This window comes from Hyperolius riggenbachi, chromosome 10, assembly GCF_040937935.1.
Source record: "Hyperolius riggenbachi isolate aHypRig1 chromosome 10, aHypRig1.pri, whole genome shotgun sequence".
Taxonomy (NCBI): Eukaryota; Metazoa; Chordata; class Amphibia; order Anura; family Hyperoliidae; genus Hyperolius; species Hyperolius riggenbachi.
The window spans coordinates 190855844-190881477 of NC_090655.1; the positions used below are offsets into that span (position 1 = coordinate 190855844).

At 43.5% G+C, this 25634-nt stretch overlaps 1 protein-coding gene across 1 annotated transcript in view; it reads left to right on the forward strand.

Annotated features, from left to right (window-relative positions):
• The window catches only part of ANXA11 (annexin A11), an 85391-nt gene that overhangs the window by 23554 nt on the left and 36203 nt on the right, over window positions 1-25634 (forward strand). The window contains exon 2 of the mRNA XM_068255461.1: window positions 24598-24677. Within this exon, the coding sequence (XP_068111562.1) occupies window positions 24626-24677 (52 nt within the window). The 5' untranslated portion in view covers window positions 24598-24625. The remainder of the gene's footprint in view (window positions 1-24597; window positions 24678-25634) is intronic.

A 25634-nucleotide genomic window follows, 5' to 3' on the forward strand; every position in this document is an offset into this window, starting at 1 on the left:
AGCAATGCAACAGTTCAGACCAGTGGCTGGGTTGAGTACAGTGAAGCACACAGTAAATAAAAGTATGCTTTGCTTCTACTGTCTCTAGTAAGTGCTTTTAGGGCAATTTGTACAAATAGTCTGCACTTAAAAAATCCAAAAAACGCCTCTGTCAGGAACCGGCACGCCTGCGTATACAGTTCCCGACTGCGGGTTTGACCAGATCAAGCGGGGGACAGCCTTATTCAAGCTACAAACAAGGCTGTGACCCCTAAAAAGCTCCTTACTGCCACCACTAGCGGTTTGCTAGACACGTTCACTCAGCTTTCGAGTGCTCAATACGCAATCTGCGTTTTCGTATTTGGGTCAGCTTTGTGCTTAGGCCAAACACGAGAACGCCACGCACGCACACACACACACAGTTGCAATCTTACAAGGTAGTGAAGCAAAACCACTAACAGTCGTTCCGAACGATACTGTTAGACTTCCCACTCGGCTGTCGAGCGCAGAAGTGCCCCATACACACAATGCAATTACAATTTCATATGGTAGTGTTGCTCAAGCATACAATTAGACATGGACTTATACACCACTACACTGCAGTCTCCTCTAGGCTATGAGTGTTAGTTTAGTACAGCAGAAGTCAAGCTTATTACATAATAATTTAATATTCCAGGAAAAAAGTGGAACAATGCAGAACAGAATATATACAAAAGATTACAAAAAACAAAATAAAAAGTTACAAAATTAAGAGTTACAAAGCTACACACAAGCAATTTGCTTACCAAAATAACAGGGATCAAGATAGACGAATCTTGGACTTGGGTTCTGTGGACGGACACCTTTCTGATTGGATCAAGAGCCAACTTAGCTTAGACCGGGAGTCCAGCTCCAGCTACCGTCAGGAGTAGACTGACTTTAGGTATCTGTCCCCGACTTTTTATAATGGAATATTTGCCTTGAGGCTGTAAGCCTGTTTGGGGGACGGGGGGGGGGGGGGGGTAGATTTAATTACATCCTCAGACATAATTTGATTTCCAGAGATCTAACATCCACATGTGAAAAGTGTACTATAGCACACACAACAAAAGACTTCCTTAGCCACCAATTTCCCCAGGCTAAAGGGTCTTTTAGTACATACATAAAGACTTCCCTAGTCCACCTTACAGGTGACAAGCACATTGTTGACAGTATTGGCCTGAATAGCCATCTCCTAATTAGTCTAGGTAGACAGTTCCTAATTACTGTCCAGGTTCCTTTGCCTATTGAAGGTGACTGGTCTATTCAATGAAGACAATGGCAGTTCCCTTGATCTCTGCCCTCAATGCAAATTTAATCTACTTACAGACATTATCCCAGTGACACCTTCCAAAAGCCAGACTGGCTGACATACAATCCCATATGATACAGTAGTAAACAGCAGACGTAAAAATGGGAAAATGAAAATATATTACTGTATTATCCTTAACAGCATCAGCACCCCAATATATCACCACAGCTTCTAGTGTGAATGAGCCCTAAATGCACTGTGAACACCACATAGGTGGTACATCGCAGCAAGCCACATTACAAAGAGGCTGTTGCACCATACTGCAACACACCACTGTGAAGGGGGCCTGAGGCCTCTTTCCCACGAGTGTATGTAGGGTAGTTGGGGAGTTCGAGTCAGAGCCATTTCGGGTACCTGGAGTCAGAGTTTGAGTCGGTCGTTTCATAAACTGAGGAGTTGGAGTTGGATGATTTTTGTACCGACTCCACAGCCCTGGAAATTGGTGCATTGTCAGTCGGAGATGCACTTGGAAGCACCGATTTTTCTTATGATTCTGATAATCTAATCAGATGGTTGATCGGCCACCAAGTCGCTTGATGTATGGCTACCTTACAACTTCTGAGGGTAGGGAGAGAGAAAATACATGAACTACTCTGGGACATTTAATAGGCTGCCACTGATTAGAGACAGTGAAACATTCAACCTACTTTGTAAATGTTTACATATAAGAGAAAAACGGTTTATCTCATCAGTTTCAAATCGCTTTTGCAGAGCGATTCCGTTTGGTCACTTCCTGACATCATTCAAGAAGTGAACTTTGACCCGGCAAACAATAAATACAATGTAATTACTCTTAAAAAAACGTGAACGCAATTGCCGCATAAAGCAATTTTGTGAGCGTTTAGCGCTCTTCCTATACCTTCCATTACAGCAAAATCACCCCAAAATGGAGCGGAGCACAAAGCGTACAAAACGCATTAATATGGACCTTCTCATAGAGAATCATTGCACAAGCGTTTTGTGGGAGATTTTGAAAATCGCCTGCGCTTGAAAAATGGCTGAAGATGCTCTAGATATGAACAAGCCATTATAATTGTAATTTCTTATCAGTGATGGTCACACTGTAGTCTGACTCAGACAGGAACTGCCACATACCTGATGTTTAATTATTTCAGGCAGAGAAAGAAAAAGAGGAACACAGCATAGTTCAGGCTTTCTCAACCAGGGTTCATGGAGTACTCTGCAAGGGTTCCTTGGAATTTCCACCCAATTGTGGGGGAAGTATAACAGAGCACATTGTAATAGGGGGTACTGTAAAAAGAAGCACTAAATTGGTGCTCAGATTAATAATGAGCACATTAACAGAAAGTATAGTAAGTGGCAGTGTAATAGGGAGTGGTGTAATAACAACCTCCTCTATTATTAAAGGACTTTCGAGGCCAAATGTAGAAAAAAAATTAAAAAAGTAATATAGCTGCATCAGTTTGGAAGGCACGGAGGACGCCGTCCGCGCCCTCCGTGCCGTTTCGCCGGGGCCCCGCCGCTCAGTAGCCCCACAAACTGATCCCAACCTTACGGCCCGGGTCGGGCTCTCCTGCCTGTACAAAGATGGCCGCCGGAGCTGGCTGCAGCTGCACAGTCCGCATAGCCGCGAGTGCAGCTGCGCAGCTACAGGAAACAGCCTGTTACGTGGATCGGGGTTGGCCCTAGAGCTGCGCAGCCGCACTCGCGGCTATGCGGACTGCGCAGCCGCGGCCATCTTTGTACAGGCAGGAGAGCCCAACCCGGGCCGTGAGGTCGGGAGCCGTTCGGGGGGCTACTGAGCGGCGGGGCCCCTGCTAAACTGCACGGAGGGCGCGGACGGTGTCCTCCACGACTTACAAACTGATGCAGGTGTATAACTTTTTTCAAATTTTTTTTTTTTTTTTTTTTTTTTTTTTTTCTTCATTTGGCCTTGAAAGTCCTTTGAGACCATGCCACTTGCAAAATAAATGCAGGGGTTCCTCAAGTTCAAAAAAATCATTTGCAGGGGTTCCTTGAGATCCAAAAGTTATTTTCAGGGTTACTGGGTAAAAAGGTTGAGAAAGGCTGGTATAGTTATTTGTGTTCTAGGCACTGTGCATACACGTTTATCTCATCTCGCATGTCGCCTCGGGTATGCTTTAAAAGAAAAACATTTTTAAAATGATCTATTCAGGTGCACACATAGAAAAATAAAAATTGATTTTGTAATGAAAGAATAAGATGCGTAAAGAGAACCTGTAACAAAAAAAGTTCCCCTGGGAGGTACTCACCTTGGGAGGGGGAAGCCTCGGGGTCCCAATGAGGCTTCCCCCCTCCCCTGTATCTTGGTATCCTCCCTCGACTTGCCTGTTAAGCGCCAATTTTTTTTTTTTTTTAAACCTTTCCTGGCCCCAGCGGGGGCGCTGTTGCGGCTCTCCGCATGGAGATGGGCGACAATAGCTGGTCTCTGTTGGGTCCGCTCTACTACGCAGGAGACTTGTACCTGCGCAGTAGAGTGGCCTGATCAGCTATTTCCGTCCATCTCCGAGTGGAAAGCTGATACTGCGCTGGAGGCAGGAAGGTAAATATTTACATCCCTGCTGTTCGGGGAGCATTATCGCCCCCGCTGTGGGGCCGAGGAGGATGGGGGAAGCCTCAATAGGATCCGGAGGCTTCCCTCTCCCGAGATGAGTACCCCCCCCAGGGGAGGTTTTTTTCGTTACAGGTTTTCTTTAAGGTAGCCACACACAACAGTCTTAGATTATCCAAAGACTGCTCCATTTAGGTACTGTACTAATACTCATAAGAAGTTATATTCCATCTGTTTCAGCTATTTCCTACATAATTTATATTGTATGTCCAAGGTAGAGACAGATGGTATGTAATTGAAAAGATTAAGGACCTGTTTCAGTCTCTTAGAGCATATTTTATATTCCACAGTATGAAGCAGAAACCAATTGCATATGATTTGGATGGATTCTTCAGTGCATTCATACTGCATACTGTACACATTGGTAGATTGCCCAGAAACTGATGTGTGTGGAAAGTCCTCTAATGAATAAATAAAGCTTTTTTAGCACTCGTTTCCCTTCCTGTGTCTGTTATTGTCTGTCTTGTGGTTGTGCGCCACAAAAAAAAAACGTTTCAGAAGATAAGATTCTACAGTACTTTTATAGTAAACTCCAAGGGACCAGGAAAAGTAGTTTACTATAGCAAATGTTAAGTATATCAGAATTGGTCATACATTGTATCTGTATACAGGCGCATTTGCTGGGAACTGAGGACATAGTTGACTATATCTAGAGTTTGCTATAATGAGATTCTACTGTATTAGACTCTTGATGGTGCAGAACTGATCATGGCTGTCACTTGAAATTGTAGATAATGTCATGATGCACTATCAGTCAGAAATGCAATTCGGGTGATAAAAGGTCCAACCTGAATGTAAATCCTAGTAGCTTCCTGCAGAACAGTGGTGCAAGCCAATCAAGACAAGTCATAAAAATACAGGGCTGCATTCTACTAGGCTTTAGGCTAGTTTCACACTGGGGTGGAGAAGAAAAGTAGTATTGTGTGTTACAAGGGTGATGTAACTGATACAGTACATGAAAAGCAGGCTTCACCGCATGTGTAAACACGCACGTGTCCAGTAATGCATAGCATGGTTCTTGTTACTCCAAGGGATTCTCGTTGCATCACCAATGCGCCGATGTAAACGTACCAGGTGTAGAAAAAGCATCATGCATGCCTCGACCGGTGTAGTCCAAAAGGAACAACAGGACGAAAGTACAGGCTGACATGTTTCGGACAGCAATGTCCTTAATCATTGGACTTTTTGGACTACACCTGTCGAAGATGGATCCTACTTCTGCACCTGACAATCTTGTTTCTACTGGCTTTCCAGCACCTTATGACAGGGTGAGTGAGTGTGGCGGTAACCATCTCCTATTTACTCTACGATGTAAACGTACCATTACAATTGTGTTTGCCATGTAATTGTATTGTCCAGTGCAACTGTAGTCTACATGACATTCACTTGGCTGCCAAACTGAACAGACAGTGAAAGCTGATGAAACTACAGTATATAAGATCATCGCAACATTTGTATAGCGCTTTTCTCCTGTTGGACTCAATGCACTCAAGAGCTGCAGCCACTAAAGGAGCGCTCAAGGGGCCACCCTTCAGTGTTAAGAAGTCTTGCCCAAAGACTTCTTACTGAATAGGTACTGACCATACCAGGATTTGTACCCTGGTCTCCCATGTCAAAGGCAGAGCCCTTAAAGCGGTATTTTTACCATAAAAATCAAATTTCAACAGCAACTGGTCTGAGTGTATTAAGTGATAAAGATGCTAATCCTGCATTCAAAACTTGCAACACTTTTTTTTCTGCGGTTATGGTTTGTAGTTCACATACTTTATGAGCACTGGCCCTAGTGCCAAAAAGTTGAATGCTGGGAGTTCTTTTTATCTATAATCTATTCCTCCTCTTCCATTTATTTCCCTGCCTAGCTTTCTTATCTGAAACACCTCTGCTCACTTGTGTTTACAAGCAAGGCTGAGGTGACTCAGCGTTTGGAGGATAAGACAGTGCAGTTGTTAGTATACACCTCAGTGGGAGTGTCTGAAAACTGTGGGAGGAGGGCAGCTAATGCATACACAATGAGCAAGAGAAGGGAGGGGGAAAAACAAGAGTCGGGGGGGATATGATGTCAGCATTAGCTTGGCAAGATGGGCACTGCCTAGAATAGGATTTTCTGCTTTTCCTTTATAAAATTCACAGGAATCAGTACGTGGATCACACAATACATCTGTTATGCAAGTAGAAGTAGTATATATCTACTTATATACAGTGGCTTGCAAAAGTATACGGCCCCCTTGAAGTTTTCCACATTTTGTCACATTACTGCCACAAACCTGAATCAATTTTATTAGAATTCCACATGTAAGACCAACACAAAGTGGTGTACACATGAGAAGTGGAACGAAAATCCTACATAATTCCAAACATTTTTTTTACAAATAACTGCAAAGTGGTGTGTGCATAATTATTCGCCCCCCTTTGATCTGAGTGCAGTCAGTTGCCTATAAACATTGCCTGATGAGTGCTAATGACTAGAGTGCGCCTGTGTGTAATCTAATGTCAGTACAAATACAGCTGCTCTGTGAGGGCCCCAGAGGTTGTCTAAGAGAATATTGGGAGCAACAACACCGTGAAGTCCAAAGAAAACACAAGACAGGTCAGGGATCAAGTTATTGAGAAATTTAAAGCAGGCTTAGGCTACAAAAAAGATCAACAAAACCTTGAACATCCCACGGAGCATTGTTCAAGCATTCAGAAATGGAAGGAGTATGGCACAACTGTAAGCCTACCAAGACAAGGCCATCCACCTAAACTCACAAGCCGAACAAGGAGAGAGCTGATCAGAAATGCAGTCAAGAGGCCCGTGGTGACTCTGGATGAGCTGCAGAGATCTATAGCTCAGGTGGGGGAGACTCTATACATAGGACAACTATTAGTCATGCACTGTACAAAGTTGGCCTTTATGGAAGAGTGGCAAGAAGAAAGGCATTGTTAACAGAAAGCATAAGAAGTCCTGTTTGCAGTTTGGCACAAGCCATGTGGGGGACACAGCAACCATGTGGAAGAAGGTGCTCTGGTCAGATGAGACCAAAATGGAACTTTTTGGCCAAAATGCAAAACGCTATGTGTGGCGGAAAACTAACACTGCACCTCACTCTGAACACACCATCCCCACTGTCAAATAAGGTGGTGGCAGCATCATGCTCGGGGGGTGCATCTTCAGCAGGGACAGGGAAGCTGGTCAGAGTTGATGGGAAGATGGATGGAGCCAAATACAGGGCAAACTTGGAAGAAAACCTCCTGGAGACTGCAAAAGACTTGAGACTGGGGCGGAGGTTCACCTTCCAGCAGGACAATGACCCTAAACATAAAGCCAGGGCAACAATGGAATGGTTTAAAACAAAACATATCTATGTGTTAGAATGGCCCAGTCAAAGTCCAGATCTAAATCCAATCGAGAATCTGTGGCAAGATCTGAAAACTGCTGTTCACAAACGCTGTCCATCTAATCTGACTGAGCTGGAGCTGTTTTACAAAGAAGAATGGGCAAGGATTTCAGTCTCTAGATGTGCAAAGCTGGTAGAGACATACCATAAAAGACTGGCAGCTGTAATTGCAGCAAAAGGTGGTTCTACAAAGTATTGACTCAGGGGGCCGAATAATTACGCACACCTCACTTTGCAGTTAATTATTTGTAAAAAAAAAAAATTGGAATGATGTATGATTTTTCGATCCACTTCTTACATGTACACCACTTTGTATTGGTCTTTCACACGGAATTCCAATAAAATTGATGCCTGTTTGTGGCAGTAAAGTGACAAAATGTGGAAAACTTTAATGGGGCCGAATACTTTTGCAACCCACTGTATGGCCTGGTGCACACCAGAGGAGTTTTTTGAGCGTTTTGAGTTTCTAAATCTGCTGCTAATGTTATCCTATGTGTCTGTGCACACGGGAGCAATGAGGTTTTGTAAAAAACTCCATAGCATTACAGTGGGAAGAGCTTTTAGAGGTTTCAAAAGCTCTTCCCATTGTAATGCTATGGGTTTTTTTTACAAAACCTCATTGCTCCAGTGTGCACAGACACATAGGATAACATTAGCAGCAGGTTTAAAAACTCAAAACGCTCAGAAAAACTCCTCTGGTGTGCACCAGGCCTCTGTGTTATTTATTTCTAGGTTAGCATGAGTGTCGCTTGTTGTTTAATCAGTCGACTATCCAGAATTGAAGCCGCAGCTTCAGCATTGTTTTTTTTCTCTATGCAGTACTACTATTCCAGTTTAGATTTTAAATGCATCTGATAGAATTATTATTATTATTATTTTTAGGTTTTTTTTAAGCATAATGTCTGGTACACACCATGCAATTTTCGCAATTTCCTGTCAGGTCAAATCAATTATTTCTAGCAGGTCTGATCTGATTTCCGATTGTTTTTCTGATCGAATTTTTATAGAATTGATCAGAAAAACGATCCGATATCAGATTGGACCTGTCAGAAATAATCAATTTGACCCGGCTATCTAAAGGGAAACTGCATGGTGTGTACCAGGCATTGTTTGTTAGTTATTTACGTATCATTCTGTCTGGAAAGTTTGGCAGCTTTTTGTTAAAGTTGTGTTTGATCCCCTAGCCAGATCTAGACATTTTCGGAAAGTTGAAAGTTACAGCTTTCCTTTGCACTGGGTTCTGAGTCAATGCGATGCCCCATTCCCAAGTTGGGGGGGGGGGGGTCCCCTGCCCTTTGCTGCAGAGAGCACAGTGGAGTTGAGTCTCCTACCCATGCCAGTAAGACAGAGAGGAGACTAGGGTGCATAGTTGTGCTGCTCCATCTGTAAGGAGAGACCCAGGGCACTTGACATACGTTTTGAAGACACAGATTTATGCTGCGAAGGAAGAAGACTACCTACCTGGTGTGCTGCTTGTCACGTCGGGTTCGTCCCGTACTTCTGCAATTGCACTTTCTGCAGCCAAGTCCAGGGGACACCCCTTCTTCAAAACCCCATAACTTGGAAACTGAGCATCATACTGACTTGGGACCCGACCCGGTGCAACAGAAAGCCGGGACTTTCAGCTTTCCAAAAATGGTCAGATGTTCCTGTGGGAGCAAACCGAACTTTAAAAGCTGACAAACTTTTCAGACAGGATAATACGTAAGTACCGTTTGTTCTAAACTGAAAATGACCTCTTGCATCAGCTTACAGATGGTGATCACCTCGCCACACAAGTCCTGCTGGCCGTGCACTACTTTCTTAGTTGGGACCACAGTCCCTCTTTAGTCATGTGGGCCCTGCAGCGACCTCTCCAGCATAGTATGAAAAGTTATGACTGATGTTGCTGCTCAACCAGTGGTAGCACCCTGCACTCTATCTAAACTGCTTATTATGTTTCCCACTGAGGAGGGGATCAGCACTTGGAAAATGTATTGCAACAGGTTGTTTACATTTTTAGTCAATTCACACTCACTCACTCACTCACTCACTCACTCACTCACTCACTCACTCACTCACTCACTCACACACCTGAATATACTTACAAAATCAAAAGGCTGATTCATGCATTATGAAGGCATTGCTTGAACTTGGACTTTAACACACGGGCTTTTCCTCTTGATAACTTGGCAGGTGTTATGCTAACCTATACTTCTGAGTCACATCATAAAAATGTGCCAGAGATTGCAGCAGTTCCACTGTTTAAGTCAATACACTGCTCATTTGTTGTGTAGGTGAACGGTAATGTGCCTGCCATGGTAAACTGTCATTGTGAAATGCAGGGCTCTGCAGCTGCTGGGTACAAAGGCCATCCTGACTATCCTACAAAAGGGACTGTTTTATTCTCATGTAGCATGTGACTTAAAGGAATACTTAAGGTAAAAAAAAAAAAAAGCTATTTACTCACCCGGGGCATCCCTCAGCCCCCTGAAGCTGGATGGTGCCCTCGCAGCCCCGCTCCGATCATCCTGTCCCCGCCGGCGGCTACTTCCGGGTTCGGCGACAGCCGCCGACAGGCTGGGAACGCGGCGGATTCTCTGCGTTCCCAGCCGCTATATCACCCTCTATGCTGCTAAAGCATGTATATATGTATGTATGTACGTATGTATGTGTATATATTGTCATTTCCAAAATGGGGTCATTTGTGGGGTGTGTTTACTGTCCTGGCATTTTGGGGGGTGCTAAATTGTAAGCACCCCTGTAAAGCCTAGAGGTGCTCATAGGACTTTGGGCCCCTTAGCGCACCTAGGCTGCAAAAAAAGTGTCACACGTGGTATCGCCGTACTCAGGAGAAATAGTGTGTTTTGGGGTGTATTTTTACACATACCCATGCTGGGTGGAAGAAATATCTCTGCAAATGAGCTTTTAATTTTTTTTTTATACACACAATTGTCCATTTACAGAGATATTTCTCCCACTTAGCATGGGTATGTGTAAAAATACACCCCAAAACACATTATACTACTTCTCCCGAGTACAGCGATACCACATGTGACACTTTTTTGCACCCTAACTGCGCTAAGGGGCTCAAAGTCCAATGAGTACCTTTAGGATTTAGGGCCCCTAAAATGCCAGGACAGTATAGGAACCCCACAAATGACTCCATTTTAGAAAGAAGACACCCCAAGGTATTCCGTTAGGAGTATGGTGAGTTCATAGATTTTATTTTTTGTCACAAGTTAGTGGAAAATGACACTTTGTGAAAAAAAAAAACCCAATAAAAATCAATTTCCGCTAACTCGTGACAAAAAATAAAATCTTCTATGAACTCGCCATACTCCTAACGGAATATCTTGGGGTGTCTTCTTTCTATAATGGGGTCATTTGTGGTGTACCTATACTGCCCTGGCATTTTAGGGGCCCTAAACTGTGAGGAGTAGTCTTGAAACCAAATGCCTCAAAATGACTGTTCAGGGGTATAAGCATCTGCAAATTTTGATGACAGGTGGTCTATGAGGGGCCGAATTTTGTGGAACCAGTCATAAGCAGGGTGGCCTCTTAGATGACAGGTTGTATTGGCACTGAAGTGCAGGAAGCGCAGGATGTTCTCAAATCGTGACCTGGACATGGCAGCAGAGAACATGGGCATGTGATGTATTGGGTGCGTAGACCAATAAGACCGCAATACATTCTTTTTGACTAGACCCACGTTAAGAAGGCCCCAAAAAATGTTACGTTCGGAATCTTGGAGTGGCTTCCATCGTAAAGGCTGGGCATAGTAGCTTCTTGGATTGGCGGTTGCGTATTGTGTGGCATAACGGTTGGTCTCGCCACAATTAAGTCGTACCAGCAGTGATCAGAAAAAAAAAAATTCTGCTACTGCGGTGGGGCGGGTGAGGGTTTGGCCGGGTGATCAGACGCCCGCAGGGTGGCAGATTAGGGCCTGATCTGATAGGAGTGCTAGGGGGTGACAGGTGGTAACAGGAGGTGATTGATGAGTGTCTCAGGGGGTTATTAGAGAGGAGAATAGATGCAATCAATGCACTGGGAAGGTGATCAGAAGGGGGTCTGAGGGGGATCTGAGGGTTTGGCTGAGTGATCAGGAGCCCACACGGGGAAAATTAGGGCCTGATTTGATGGGTAGGTGTGCTAGGGGGTCACAGGAGGTGATTGATGGGTGTCTCAGGGTGTGAATAGAGGGGGGAATAGATGCAAGCAATGCACTGGGGAAGTGATTGGGGGTATCTGAGGGTGTGGGCCGATCATTGGGTGCCCGCAAGGGGCAGATGATGGTCTGATCTGATGGGTATGATGGGTAGCAGTGACAGGGGGTGATTAGAGGGGAGAACAGATGTAAATAATGCACTGGGGAGGTGACCAGAGGGGCCTGGGTGGATATCTCTGGGTGTGGGCGGGTGATTGAGTGCCCGCAAGGGGCAGATTAGGGTCTAATCTGATGGGCAGCAGTGTCAGGGGTGACGGGGTGATTGATAGGTGATCAGTAGGTGATTACAAGCGAGAATATATGCAAGCAGTGCACTGGCAAGTTGATCAGAGCGGGTCTGGGGGGCTATCTGAGGGTGTGGCGGGTGATTAGGTGCCCGCAAGGGGCAGATTAGGCTCTGATCTGATGGGTAGCAGTGACAGGGGGTGATTGATGGGTGATTAGTGGGTGTTTAGAGGAGAGGACAGATGTAAACAATGCACTTGGGAGATGATCTGCGGGCGATCTGAGGGTGTGGGTGGGTGATCAGACACCCGCAAGGGGCAGGTTAGGGTCTGTTCTGATGGGTAACAGTGACAGGGGGTGATTGATTTGTGATTGACAGGTGATTATAGGGGAGGGTAGATGTATACAGTACACGGGGGGGGGGGGGGTCTGAGGAGGATCTGAGGGTGTGTGTGGGGGGGGGGGGAGTGATCAGGAGCCCCCGGGGGCAGTTAAGGGGTTAATCTAAAAAATAGCGTTGACAGATAGTGACAGGGAGTGATTGATGGGTGATTAGGGGGGTGATTGGGTGCAAACAGGGGTCTGAGGGGGTAGGCAGGGGGGGTCTGAGGGGTGCTGTGGGCGATCAGGGGGGGGGGGGGGGCAGATCAGTGTGTTTGGGTGCAGACTAGGGTGGCTGCAGCCTGCCCTGGTGGTCCCTCGATCACTGGGACCACCAGGGCAGGAGGCAGCCTGTATAATACTTTGTATACATTACAAAGCGTATTATACGCTTTAGATGCGGCGATCCAGGGGTCAACAGCCCGCCGGCGGCTTGATGTTGCTGGTGGGCGGAGCCTATTGCCGGTGGATGTGCGCAATCCCTGGCACAGAAGAGTCCCAGGGCCCGATGCCAATTGGCGTTACGTGGTCCTGGGCATGCCACTTTGCCGCCGCCAATCTACAGTGGGTGATCGGCAAGTGGTTAAGGTAGTCCAAGGGGTAGACATACACTTATTGATTTTGCAGTTAAATTCCCGGCAGATTTGATCACTCTGATCACATCTGCTAGAAATCCGTGCTGCAATATGTCCTATCAATTTTGAGGGTTTTTTTGTTGTTGTTAATGTACTAAACTATCCAACACGATGGAAAATTCGCAGCATATTACGCAGTGCTGTACAATGCATAAGATTACAGACTATAACAGGGCAACTGACACAAAACAGATAATAAGCAATAAGAATGCTTAGAATCAGAGGGTTAGTACCATAACGAACCAAGCAGGTAGCATTCTCCTTGACACTGTGAAAGTTTTCCCTCAACTTTATTTTGTTAAAAAAATCCCCAAAAACCCAGAACACACACATTACATAGCAAAGCCCTACACAGAGGCGCTTGGTCTAAACCACATGTGTCAAACTCCAGGCCTGGAGGGCCAGATCCATGCCAGTGTTTAGGATGGACTGAGAAAGAAAATGTGTTCTACCTGATGGACCACACCTTTCCTGATTCAGACCCTTTCCTGATTCAGACCCAATAATTCATTTTTAGCTGTATCAAAAATGTTTGAGGATTTCGGCCCTCGTAGGACCGGTTTGACATAACTGGTCTAAACTGAACCAGTTACTCCTTAATCCGCTTAACGAAGCGGGTCACACTTGCAAAACGCATTGCACTGTGCAGCATTCAATTAAGTTCTTTTTAGTCTATATTATCCTGTTGTAGGCGCCTCTGTTCTAATATTATCTGCAAGTTTTGTCCACCCTTGGCGAAGGGGTGTAGGCCCCCTTTTCTTCCAATCTACAGAGAGCGACCTCTTAACCTGAGTGGGGTCAGGTTTAAAACTCCCCACCGCTCTAATCAGTGGTTGCCTTAGTGGTAACCCTCGCTTGTGAGTATACTGTTATACAAAATACTCCTTTGCGCCATCCTAACATTCAACACTATTGTGAGCCCTCGGTTTTCCATTTTGTCTTTGTCTTTCTAACCTATGGTTGAAATGAGATTGTAGAATCAGGTCTACAGTAAACGGGCATATTTTTTTGCAGCAGAGAAAAGGTCTCCAGCTCATGGTTAGGACCAATTTGGCCACCTTGTATATTTAGCTAAAGTGGATATTTTGTATGTAGGTTTTTTTGATAACTCAGCCAATCTGAGGAAGGTCATAACATGACCATGAGTTTACATATACCGTAGGTATTGTTGTACTTGTGTATCTGGTTGCTATGAATTGCTGTATTCTGCAAATCATGCCTCCTCTTTGTACTGCTTTAGGGCTCGTTTCCACTATCGCGAATCCGCATGCGTCTTGCGTATGCGGATTCGCATAGACAATATAAGTGAACGGGCCTGTTTCCACTTATGCGTCTGCGGGAGCGTTTTATTGTGCGGAGAAAATCTGCACGGAACACCCTGCAGAATTCGCCTGCGTGTGGAATGCAGGTGAATCGCACACAATGTATTTAATAGGGAAATCGCATGCGTTTTCCCCATGCGTTTTTTACCGCGAATTCGCATAGGTACCAATGTAAATTCACACAGGCAGTGACATGGTTAAAATCGCATATACCCTCACCTATGCGAATTCGCGGCAAAAAAACTGATGTGGAATCGCATCCGCATGCAATTTCATCAGCGGTGAAATCCAGGCGATTCCGCACCGCAATAGTGGAAACGAGCCCTATCTGTGTGAATATTTGAGTTGCTGGAGAGTCCAAACACTGATTTGAATAATCGTGGGAGGTAAATGTTGAGGTATGTTGCATTCATTAATGGATTTTAATGCAGTGTCCCCATCTGTGAGAATTTCCATAACTTCCTGTTCAACACTTGCGCAGTAAGTGCCCCAAGGTTGTACAGTAGACACTGATCCTTGTGAAAGAATCATAATCTAAAACCAGGAAAAGGTTTAAAGTGCCCATACAAAAAACAATGTATGGGCAGATCGACCAAGAGACAGATCTCTCTCTCTGATAGAATGTGATTGGAGAAAGATCTGTTGCCTGCCCATACACCGCAGGCCGGTTCCCGATCGATTTCTTTTCTTTTTAATCTTTTTTTTTTTTCCTTCTTTTTCTGGTGTGGTGCTGTCTTCCCCCCCCCCCCCCCCCCCCCGTGCAAAATGTGCCCCGCATAAGAATACTTAAGAAGAATACCTGTCGCTCTGTGCTCCACCCTTGCCAGTGTAATGTAGGTGCGTGTGTGAAGTCACACGCCCACATATACGCCGGCAACCATGTGGGACGTGTGGATGGAGCACAGAGCCAGCAGCGGACACTGACAGGTAAAGTATTCACGCATGGGGCACTGGGGGGCACATGTTAAATTAGAGGGACAGCGCCGAGGGTTCCGTTGCATTCTTCGATTGTCCCAATATCGCACGCTGTTACCGATGTGCACCTGATTGAGCATGTCGGCACCACATCTTGCAGCATGTCCAGTTGAAACAGGCAACCGATTTCGATCTGAAATCGGTCACATTGTTGATCGGGCATGCTCTTGGTGGCACAGATTTTTCGTTAGATTATAATTGAATCGGATGGTCGATCAGCCACCAAGTGGCCTGATGTACGGCCACCTTAAGGGCTGGTTTACACTGCAAGAGATTTTTCTGAGAGCTTGTGCTCTGCACAGTTCTTAGTGTGTTTGTTTTAATTATTAGGGCTCAATTCTGCATGTCCACTCACTGCCCATACATTTCTATGAGGTTGTTGAAGTACTGCATTTTAAATGATCAGGTTAGTCTAAACTTGCTGCATGCAGGCTTTGCATTAATGTGAATGGCCAGTCTCTTTTGCAGTTCACCCTCTTATAACGTGTGCATTATGCAACTGACCATTGTGAACCTAGCTGCAATAAAATTACATATTAGATGATTGGTGCGTTACCTTGACTTTTTTTTTTTTTTTTTTTATTCGTCAGAATCTTCATCCACTGTTGCCTGCCCAGACCAGGTAAATAGTGGACAAGTACTTAGTGCAACCCACTTGGTAGAGCATGTGTTTATGCTTCCTTGCTCCCAAGCCCACCTTGAGCAGTGCTTACACCCTTCCTGTTGTGATTGCAAAGGGCACATGATGCGTTTTTACCCCTTAGAGTGGGATGCCAAGGAGCACTTGTGCACATGACTGGGGGGTTTCTTCTTCCCCTTTATTCAAACCTGGGCTAAACCACAAATTCTTTGGTGCTGATGGACTAAACTTCCTTATTGCCTTTAACTCCTGAGTTATGTTATGAAGTTTGCTTTCATAGGCTTCCTGTCATCTTCGCCCCCACCATTGTCACGTGCTGACCCCCAGAGCATAGACAAGATCTTGCTAGATATGTTATGGTGGCCATGCTTCACGTTGTGTACGAGCATGGCTGTAATGCCGGCTAAAGAGACATTTGCTGAATTTCCATTAAATTGCTGGATGCTGACTCCAGATCTGGCTTTCCAAGTAACCTAACAGAATTTTTAAAGCTGAATTGCAAAAAATATTTGTTTTATTTTTTGAATAGAATGGAAAATGTTGGAAGCTTGCATTGCTTTCTTAGTTCCAATAGGACCTCTTTGCTCTCGCCCCATTTCTGGACCTCCATGAAGGTTTGTGGATTTATCAGGAAAATTGGTGGTAATGTAGGCAGTATAGCAATAACGTGCCATGGATCCTCACTCTGCCCCATTCAATATACCGTGTATTTGTTGCCTCTGTCACTATTTAAAGAGGAACTGTAACCAAGGATTGAACGTCATCCCAGTTAGTAGCTGATACCCCCTTTCCCATGAGAAATCTTTTCCTTTTCTCAAACCGATCATCAGGGGGCTCTGAATGGCTGATATTGTGGTGAAACCCCTCCCCCTCCCACAGTAATGTCAGCACCATGGTGCTGACATCACTGTGGGAGCCTTGTTGCATTGTGGGAAATAACAGCTTGTTCTAATTGCCAAAAATGCATCATCTCTTTCCACAGAGATCACCTGCCAGCAGTAAAGAGGTCGCCATGTGATAAATGTCAGAATGTAAATCGGGGAGAGGAAATAATTCTACAATGGGCAAACACTGACTAAATCATTTATAAATAATTATTGTAAAAATGAAGCACTTTTTTCATTACATTTTCACTGGAGTTCCTCTTTAAGAGATTTCTCTACTTATAGGTAGCACAGGAAGTGATGCTATTCTCCCAGGTGGAGACACAAAACATCATAAGCGTCGTAAGAGGTTAGAACCTCTTGGATTGGTATCGCTATCTAGTATGGAATGGGGCTGTAATGTTGCTATGATGATAAATATGAATGTGTAGACTGCTAATGTAAGGGTTTGGTACCAAGAGTTAAACTTTTTAAAGTATTCCTTTCACAAACCTGGGCAGTTTAAACTGAACATATCTTAAGTCACTTGGGTTGAATAGTAAATAAGTAAAATGTATCTTTCCGTGTAAAAGTTATTATCTAGCATTTATTTAGTGCCGAAATCTTCTGCAGTACTGTACAGAGTATATTGTCTTGTCACTTAACTGTCTCACAATCTAATCCCTACCATAGTCCTATGTCTATGTATCGTGTATGTATCATAGTCTAGGGCAAATTTAAGCCAATTAAGTTATCTGTATGTTATTTGCGAGGAAACCGGAATGCCTGGGGGACACCCACCCAGACACAAGGAGAACATACAAACTGGGTGCAGATAGTGACCTGGCTGGAATTCAAACCGGGTACCCATTGCTGCAAGGCGAGCGTGCTAACCACTACGCCACTGTGCTGCCCTTGTCTCCCTCCTGGATTTTCCTGTTTATCCTTAGAGTGAATGGTGGCTTCACTGACCAGCTAGAAAACTTCAAAGCTGGATTTACTTTACTTTCACTTTTGTTATTTGTATTTAAGGCTTGTGTTACTGAAAGTTTGGCTGCGTTATGCTGGGTATAACATGTTCTATCACAGCGGATCTGCTTTAAGCTGGCCACTAACGGTCCAATTTCTAGCGAAAAATCGTTCGAGCGATCAGAAATTCTGATCGGACGAAAAATCGTTCACTACACCATCAACTAACCAATCATTGCTTTCTATCTATCACGACCACCAAGAAAATCCAAATTTTCGTTCGACGAAAATTCATTCGGGCGACATTTTTTTTCACTCGTTCATAATCGATTGTGTCCACCAATGGAGATTATTTACAACAAATCCGATCGGAATTTCTGATCGCTCGAACGATTTTTCGCTAGAAATTGGACCGTTAGTGGCCAGCTTTATAATGCGCTGTATCCATCAAGATACATTTTCCTTTTCCCTGACAACAAACAGCAAGAGAGACCTGAAAAGCCTGGGTTGGATTCTGAATATTTTTGTCATGTCCGATTTCAATTGAATCCACTAGCGGGCACTTATGTAGGCTCTTTATAGATTTGCATTGTGCCTGTCTGCATATGTAGCATATCTGGATCCGAAAAAGTTGTGCAAGATGGAACTTTATCCACTTGTCTCCACTACAGAAAAATGTGACAGTTTCTGTCCCTGTTGGAGATATTTCCCACCTCCTTGAAAGTGATGGAAATGATCTTAGGTGACATGGTTTTAACCACTAAATCCAGTGATACATTTTTGTTCCACTCCTTATGGTTCTATTTTTATTTGCATCTGACTGGTTTTCAAAAATGCTCAGGCAGTTTATTTCCTTCTTTACCACCATGGCAGTATACTGTCTCTGGTATTTTTGAAATTCTGGGACTAATTTAGTGATTGTAGCAACCTGATGTTAGAGTTCGCTGCTAGAAGCTTTCATAGTGACCTGGACTTAGAATGGCAAGAATCTGAAATAATGTTTGCTAAAAACTTTCTTTCTTTCTTTCTTTCTTTCTTTCTTTCTTTCTTTCTTTCTTTCTTTCTTTCTTTCTTTCTTTCTTTCTTTCTTTCTTTCTTTCTTTCTTTCTTTCTTTCTTTCTTTCTTTCTTTCTTTCTTTCTTTCTTTCTTTCTTTCTTTCTTTCTTCATTTATATGGCTCACAATGAGACAAGTCATTATTGTGGTTGTAAATTAAGATTTCCGTTTGTGCCATACTACATTACAGAAATATGTTACTATGTATGTAGATATGTCAGTAGTATATCTCAAACTTATTTCCCTGCTAATGCTGGAAGATTTTAAGAATGATCAGCTAATTTAGTCTGTGGTCAACTTTTTAACTGCTGCCTTTCTCTTTAGGTCTTATTCACACTAGGATTGTGGTGGCTGTGGGTTATGCCACAACTTGTTGCTAACCCACATTGGTCCCATTATTTACACAGTGTGGGGCAATGCTGCATGAAGATGGTGCCTGCTTTCGCATTAATGCATCACTGCAGCAGTGCGAGTGTCAGACATTGTTTTCTGTGCAGTGTCTGATGTCCTTAAGATAGCAGCTATATACGTATGATTGGGTACCGTCCTTTATAAAGTGAAGGATCAAAAACCTTGCCTAAGAGACTTCAATTACTGTATGGAAAAGGACTTAATTTCAAAAAACAAGGCGCAGTAGTGCAAATTTATCAAAACTTTGTCGAAAAACTTTATTGATACAAATGACAAAAACGTTAAAAAGGTTTCTTCAATTCCACATGACTGATCTTCATATAATTAATTGTATATCAAAAAAAAAAATCAATAATTGAAGCTGATTGGTAAGTGCTGTATTCTGGCTTGACTTGATTGCAACTTTAAATAGGTGTTGTATTTTTAAGGCTTTAAAATACAACACCTATTTAAAGTTGCAATCAAGTCAAGCCAGAATACAGCACTTACCAATCGGCTTCAATTATTGATTTTTTTTTTTTTGATATACAATTAATTATATGCAGATCAGTCATGTGGAATCGAAGAAACCTTTTTAACGTTTTTGTCATATTTGTATCAATAAAGTTTTTCTACAAAAGTTTTTTTGATAAATTTGCACTACAGCGCCTTGTTTTTTGAAATGAAGTCCTTTTCCATAAAGTAATTGAAGTCCTTAAGATAGCACCCAGGAAGTATATCAGACACTGCATAGAGCTCATAAACCCAAACAGCAGAAGGTTTAGGGCTTGCCTAAAGTCCCTGTACTGGCTGACTTTACAGAGCTCTCCTCCGTAGCTGTACTTGCTCAGAGCAGACCTTCAGAAGCACGATGGCTTCAGGATTATCTACACATTATGGGACATCATGGCAGAATTATTGTGGTGCCCTGGCACTCACCACTGCTAAGTAATGATATCCCATCCCAACCCTCCCTGTGGATACAAGTAGATAGAGGCGGAGATTAGCAGGCATTGACGCTAATGGAGGCGGAGCTACAGTGCTAAGCTCTGCCTTTCTGGGCAGCAAAATCCACGACCTGGCAAGTCCTGGATTTTTTTTTCCTGGGTTTTGGGGTTTTAAATACAGTGTTCTGCTGTGGGGATGAAGAGTTTTAGCTATGGTCATTGTGCAGAAGATAAAAAGAGCAATTTTTATAGGGCTTCAGAGTCTCTTTAAGCTGAATACTCACCTGCAGATCAGGGATCTTCACCGACGAACAATCATTCTCCAATCCAGCATCATTTGCGGCGTCAGAAACAAACGATCGTATAAACAATTGTTTACACAATTGCGGCAAAACCCGCACAAGTCTGAGGCAGGGAACACACTACATGCGTTTTTGCGCGTTTTGCCGCGAACGGCAAAACGCGCACGATTTTAGAGGCTATTGAAATTAATAGCCTAGCTCAGGAAACGCTGCGCCGCATGCGTTTGTGCGCGTTTGCGTTCGCGTTTTTTTCCGCGTTTTCTAAACGCACAGTTTTCTGCTTTTTTCCGCACATTGCATGACACTACATGCCATGCAAACGCAGAAACGCACGCGGAAAAACGCACGCGTTAGACGCGACCCCAAAACCCGACGGAAACCTGGGAAACGCAGGGGAAAACGGCCCTGCAAGTGTGTTCCCTGCCTCAGGATTGGAATGATTGTCAACAACTTAATTGGACATGTTGCAAGTTCAAAAATGATCATCGCAGCTGTTTGTCAAACGTCATTTAACAACAAATTTTCATTAAACGATGTTGTGTGATATCATGAAAGAAATGGCCTGCAAAAATAGTTTAGTGGGTATGGGCCTTACTGCAGACATGAATGTTTTGTGCTGGTTACTAGGTAGGCTGCTTGTATGTTTTCTGTGTGTGGGAGTGGAGAGTTGGCAGCTGCTGTAGCTATTTTCATAGTGATCACTCCCTAAGTGCATTTGGCCTAAAGGCAACTACAGGCTTTTTCTAAGCTAGATTGTGAATTCTATCTACCTTCTCTGTATCCTACAAACAAAATCAGGAAGCCTGCTTGTAGGTACAGCCTGTCCTGGAGCCACACTGGTCAGTGCTGCTCATACTTTATTGGCCTTTTTCTTTCTAGGCCTCTCAATCCTGTGTGTTTTGTGAATGTACATATTGGGGTTTTTTTATATACAGTAGTATCGCTGTCTCCTGTGACCTCGTGCAACATGGATGCAATATACAGAAATGATGATGGTATAAATGGAATTACATCTATTACAGACAGTTGACTGAGAACACATACAGGAATGATATTGTAGAATAGAAATCTACTCTTATGAGCCTACAGCTTAGAACATTGTGAAGATAAAAAATCCTTAGGCTGGGTTCCCACTTGAAGCTGGACCACTTACGGACAGTGGGAGCAGACAGGGAAATATCCATTCCGATGGTCATTTGGGGTCAAGCTGAGCCTGGGGTGGATGCGTTTTCAACCATAGGCTATATGGGAAATGCATCTGCCTGTCCTGGAAAATCGTGGGTGGCACAGAAGTGCCACTTACAAGTGTGAACTAAACAACCACCAAAGCAGCAGGACCATGTAGCACGTCTTCTGATTCACCACCTTTAGCAAGCTATAGTTTAGATAAAACGCGTTCTTTAAACATTGATTATTACTCTGCATACTTCAGTGTGGTACCGAGGTGATCCTACTGCATTGGCTACTATTTATAAAATAGCGACTGTTCACTGTCAGTTTTGTGATGTCTGCTGCAGGCCTTCTGGTGCCACTGACTAGTACTCTGACCTCCACTGGAGTCAAGGAAATCACTAACGTATGAAAGTAAATGCCAACCAACTACTAAAATGTAGTGCTAGGTTTTATTTCAGTGTGTTCAGTGTGAATTAACCCAAAATCAATATAATTGCGGGTTTTTAAAAATTTTTTTTTTTTTTTTAATAAACATGACCTCACAAGTATAGTAACGTCTATGAAATGGAGCAGTACCATATAACAATTAAGCGTAGTGAGGCAGTGGATAGGTAGATCAGTGACTTTAAAGGGATACTGTAGGGGGGTCAGGGGAAAATGAGCTGAACTTACCTGGGGCTTCTAATGGTCCCCCGCAGACATCCTGTGTTGGCGCAGCCACTCCCCAATGCTCCGGCCCCGCCTCCGGTTCACTTCTGGAATTTCTGACTTTAAAGTCAGAAAACCACTGCGCATGCGTTGCCGTGTCCTCGCTCCCGCTGATGTCACCAGGAGTGTACTGCGCAGGCACAGACCATACTGGGCCTGCGCTGTGCGCTCTTGATGACATCAGCGGGAACGAGGACACGGCAACGCAGGCGCAGTGGTTTTCTGACTTTAAAGTCAGAAATTCCAGAAGTGAACCGGAGGCGGGGCCGGAGCATCGGTGAGCGGCTGCGCAGGCACAGGATGTCTGCGGGGGACCATTAGAAGCCCCGGGTAAGTTCAGCTCATTTTCCCTCGACCCCCCCCCCCCCCCCCCTACAGTATCCCTTTAACAACTTAAAGAAAGCCAGAGACAAAAAAAAAAATGTATACATACCCGGGGCTTCAGCCTCAGGTATGTATAAATCTTTTTTTTTTTTTTTTTTTTTTTTTTCCCTGTCTCTGGTACACTTTAAAGTGGACCAGAGGTGAAAATAAACTGCTGAAATAAACAAAAACAAGGAACACCAAGAGCCCCAATAGTGTAATATGTACTGGTAAATTGTTACTAGATAGAGTAAATAATACTCACAAACCAGGGTTACCATTAGTCAACCACTGTAAAGGCAGGTGGGGTGATTTTGAATCACAGAGGTGCCTAGCTCTTCTACTACTGACCACATATGCTATTGCTCCGTTGTTATTGCCTGATGAATCGGGATCAAACCTGTGAAACGCGTTGCATATTTGGAGTTCATAAATAAAATATATTGACTGTCTTTACTACAGTCGTTGTGTCTACTTGGAGGGGGTGGGTCCACTGCTACCTCCTCACTAAGAATTTGGTTTTTAAGCTCATTTAGCTTCCTTTTATCCTTTTAGCGCCTCTGTTCTCCTGCATGATGAAATAATTGGATCAGTCCTCCTGTTCTTAAAATTTTTTTCTTTTTTTTAATCCATGGTTTTAGTTCATATTTAAACATTTACAAAGTGATTAAATATTTTGTTGTCTCTGCTTAAGGGCAGTCTATTAAGAGTCCCAGAGTTGAAGTACTTGAACTATTAACCTTTTTCTATCTCTTTCCTGCCCTCAGAAGTGGTATTCTGGCAGGAAAACTTTTATAGCTGTAATGTGCTTATCAGTGATGTTTACTATATTCCTGACAGGGTATCGAAAAGAGAGAAGCAGTCACTTGGATGCATGAAAATTAACTCTTTCAGGCAGCAAAATAAAAAAAAAAAAACTCCTAGTTATTAATGTTTTGCACTTTTAGATACAAGTGTTTATCTCATCATGTCGCCTCGGGTACACTTTAAAGTGGACCTGAACTCAGAACTTGCTCTAAAAGATAAGTAACAGCATAATAACTTATACAAAAAAAATGTGTTGCAGCTGATAAAAAATCCTGCAATAATTCTGCAGTCTACTTCCTACTTTCATAGAAGCAGACATGGGGTTAACATCCTATGTTTACAAATTGGCTGCTCTGCCAAGGAGATTCCTGTGCTGACACAGCTGAGATCAAATTACAGTGGTGATTAGTCACGGAGGAGGGGGTATTCTAGAGGCTAAAGTCTCTAAATGCATACAGGGTGATTTATCTGTGTTTCCCTAGTGTCCTGTTCATGAGTTTAGGTCCACTTTAAAGGAGTTATCAGTCAAAAAAAAAGTTTCACTTACCTGTTAACACAAAAGTTAACACATACGGTTTTTTTACGCGTTAGCCACTAACGCGTAAAAATGTATGTGTTAATGTTCCTGCACCAGCGGGGATGCGTAAAAATGTGCGCAATGCGGCCGCCGACCCCGAGGTTGGCAAAAACTGAACTAGCTGACGGAGGGGGACCAGAGCAGCCGTGAGTGACTACGAATGCACAGGATGGCTGCATGGGGCTGGTAGAAGCCCCAGGTAAGTGAAACTTATTTTTGCCTGATAACTCCTTTAAGCTTTTTACATGGCCCCCACATCCTCCTCCTTTTTTATTTATCTATTTTTTTTTTTTTTCATTCTATGATCAGGGTAATTCACCAGGTGGGGCTGTTTTTGCGTCTGTTTTTTTGGTCAGTGCGGTTTCAAATTAAATCTCTGAACAATTCCACCAAAAAGTACATTTACAAATATTCTGTGAAAAACTGTTATTTTTAATTCAGTAGACTTGTTGCTACTGTGACATGGCAGTGGAGGTTAATGCATATGTCCAGTGAAAATCAATGTTTAAATTAAGAACCTGTTTTATTTATCTGAACTGTAGCTGGGTAGGGTTGTGAATCAGAAGTGGTACTGGAGTGATCCTGCTACACTTATCATTTGTCATTTTTTTTTTCCTTTATAGGTCATATGCCTTTATATCCTTCTTAGATGCTGATCGGTATAATTACTGACAGTTGGCTGTAATCAGCTTAGCACCAGGTTGTGCCGAATTCACTACTGCTTATGCATTTTGTGTGTATTTGACATGACCCATTACATTAATGTTCTCTCTTTCAGGTGCTGAGTGGCAATCACATATAAAACAATGAGTTATCCAGGTTATCCTCCAATGGGTGGCTTTCCCCCTATCCCTACGGGTAAGGGACCTTCTTCTGTATATTTTCTATTGGTTTATGTAACATTATTGTTGTTTGCATATATACCCTGTTTCCCTGAAAAGAACACACCCCCTGAAAGTAAGTGTCCCAGGAGCCCTAGTGGTCCGACCGCACATTGCCTTCCAATAGGTTTTAGCACTTTGACCATGCAAGCTTTGGTCGGGATCTTTGCGCAGAAACGGACAGAAATTTGGGCAGCAGCCCGACCAGAAGGGAGCCCATGGGGTTACGGAAATACAACTTACACACGATTTCAGGGTATGTCTGCCACCACCACTGGTATGGGCCAGTGGACCCGACTGACTAGTCCTGCGAATAAAAACTGGTAAACACACTCTATTCTGTCTAGATATCAACAATAGTAGTAGCGTCTCTCCAGAGACCTGGGATCAGTTCCTGTGTATGGCTGAAAAGCAGGGTAGCGGAACAGTGAATGACTTTGATAAAGTCTTTTATTCACGGCAATATAAATAATTAATATATACAGACAATTATTAAAATCAACAATTATTGAAACATTAATAGCCAGTATGAAAAATAAAAGAAAGGGAGAAAAAATACTTAGTTCCTGGAAAGATGTCCTTTAGTGGGAAGAATCATAGTTCCTTTGTTTCAGCTCAATTTAAAATCCAAGCAAAATGGAAAATGTCCTTTGTTTCAGTTCAGACAAGATGGCCGATCAAGATGGCCGCTAGCCATGTGTCCTCTGGCTAGCACCAGACAGCTCTCATATAGATGGAATGTGAAGGACTGAGTTGCCCGGGCAGCTCATTTCTTTTAATTGAGCTGAGTTCAGAGGCGGACTTCCAGAGTCAGCCCCTGGGCCGGATTATGGTAATCACATCTGGGCAGGGGCTTTCACCAGCCCCATAACCCTGACATTTTCTGTAGGCCGACCTACGCGGCCGGCACACAAATAATTACATATTCATATTT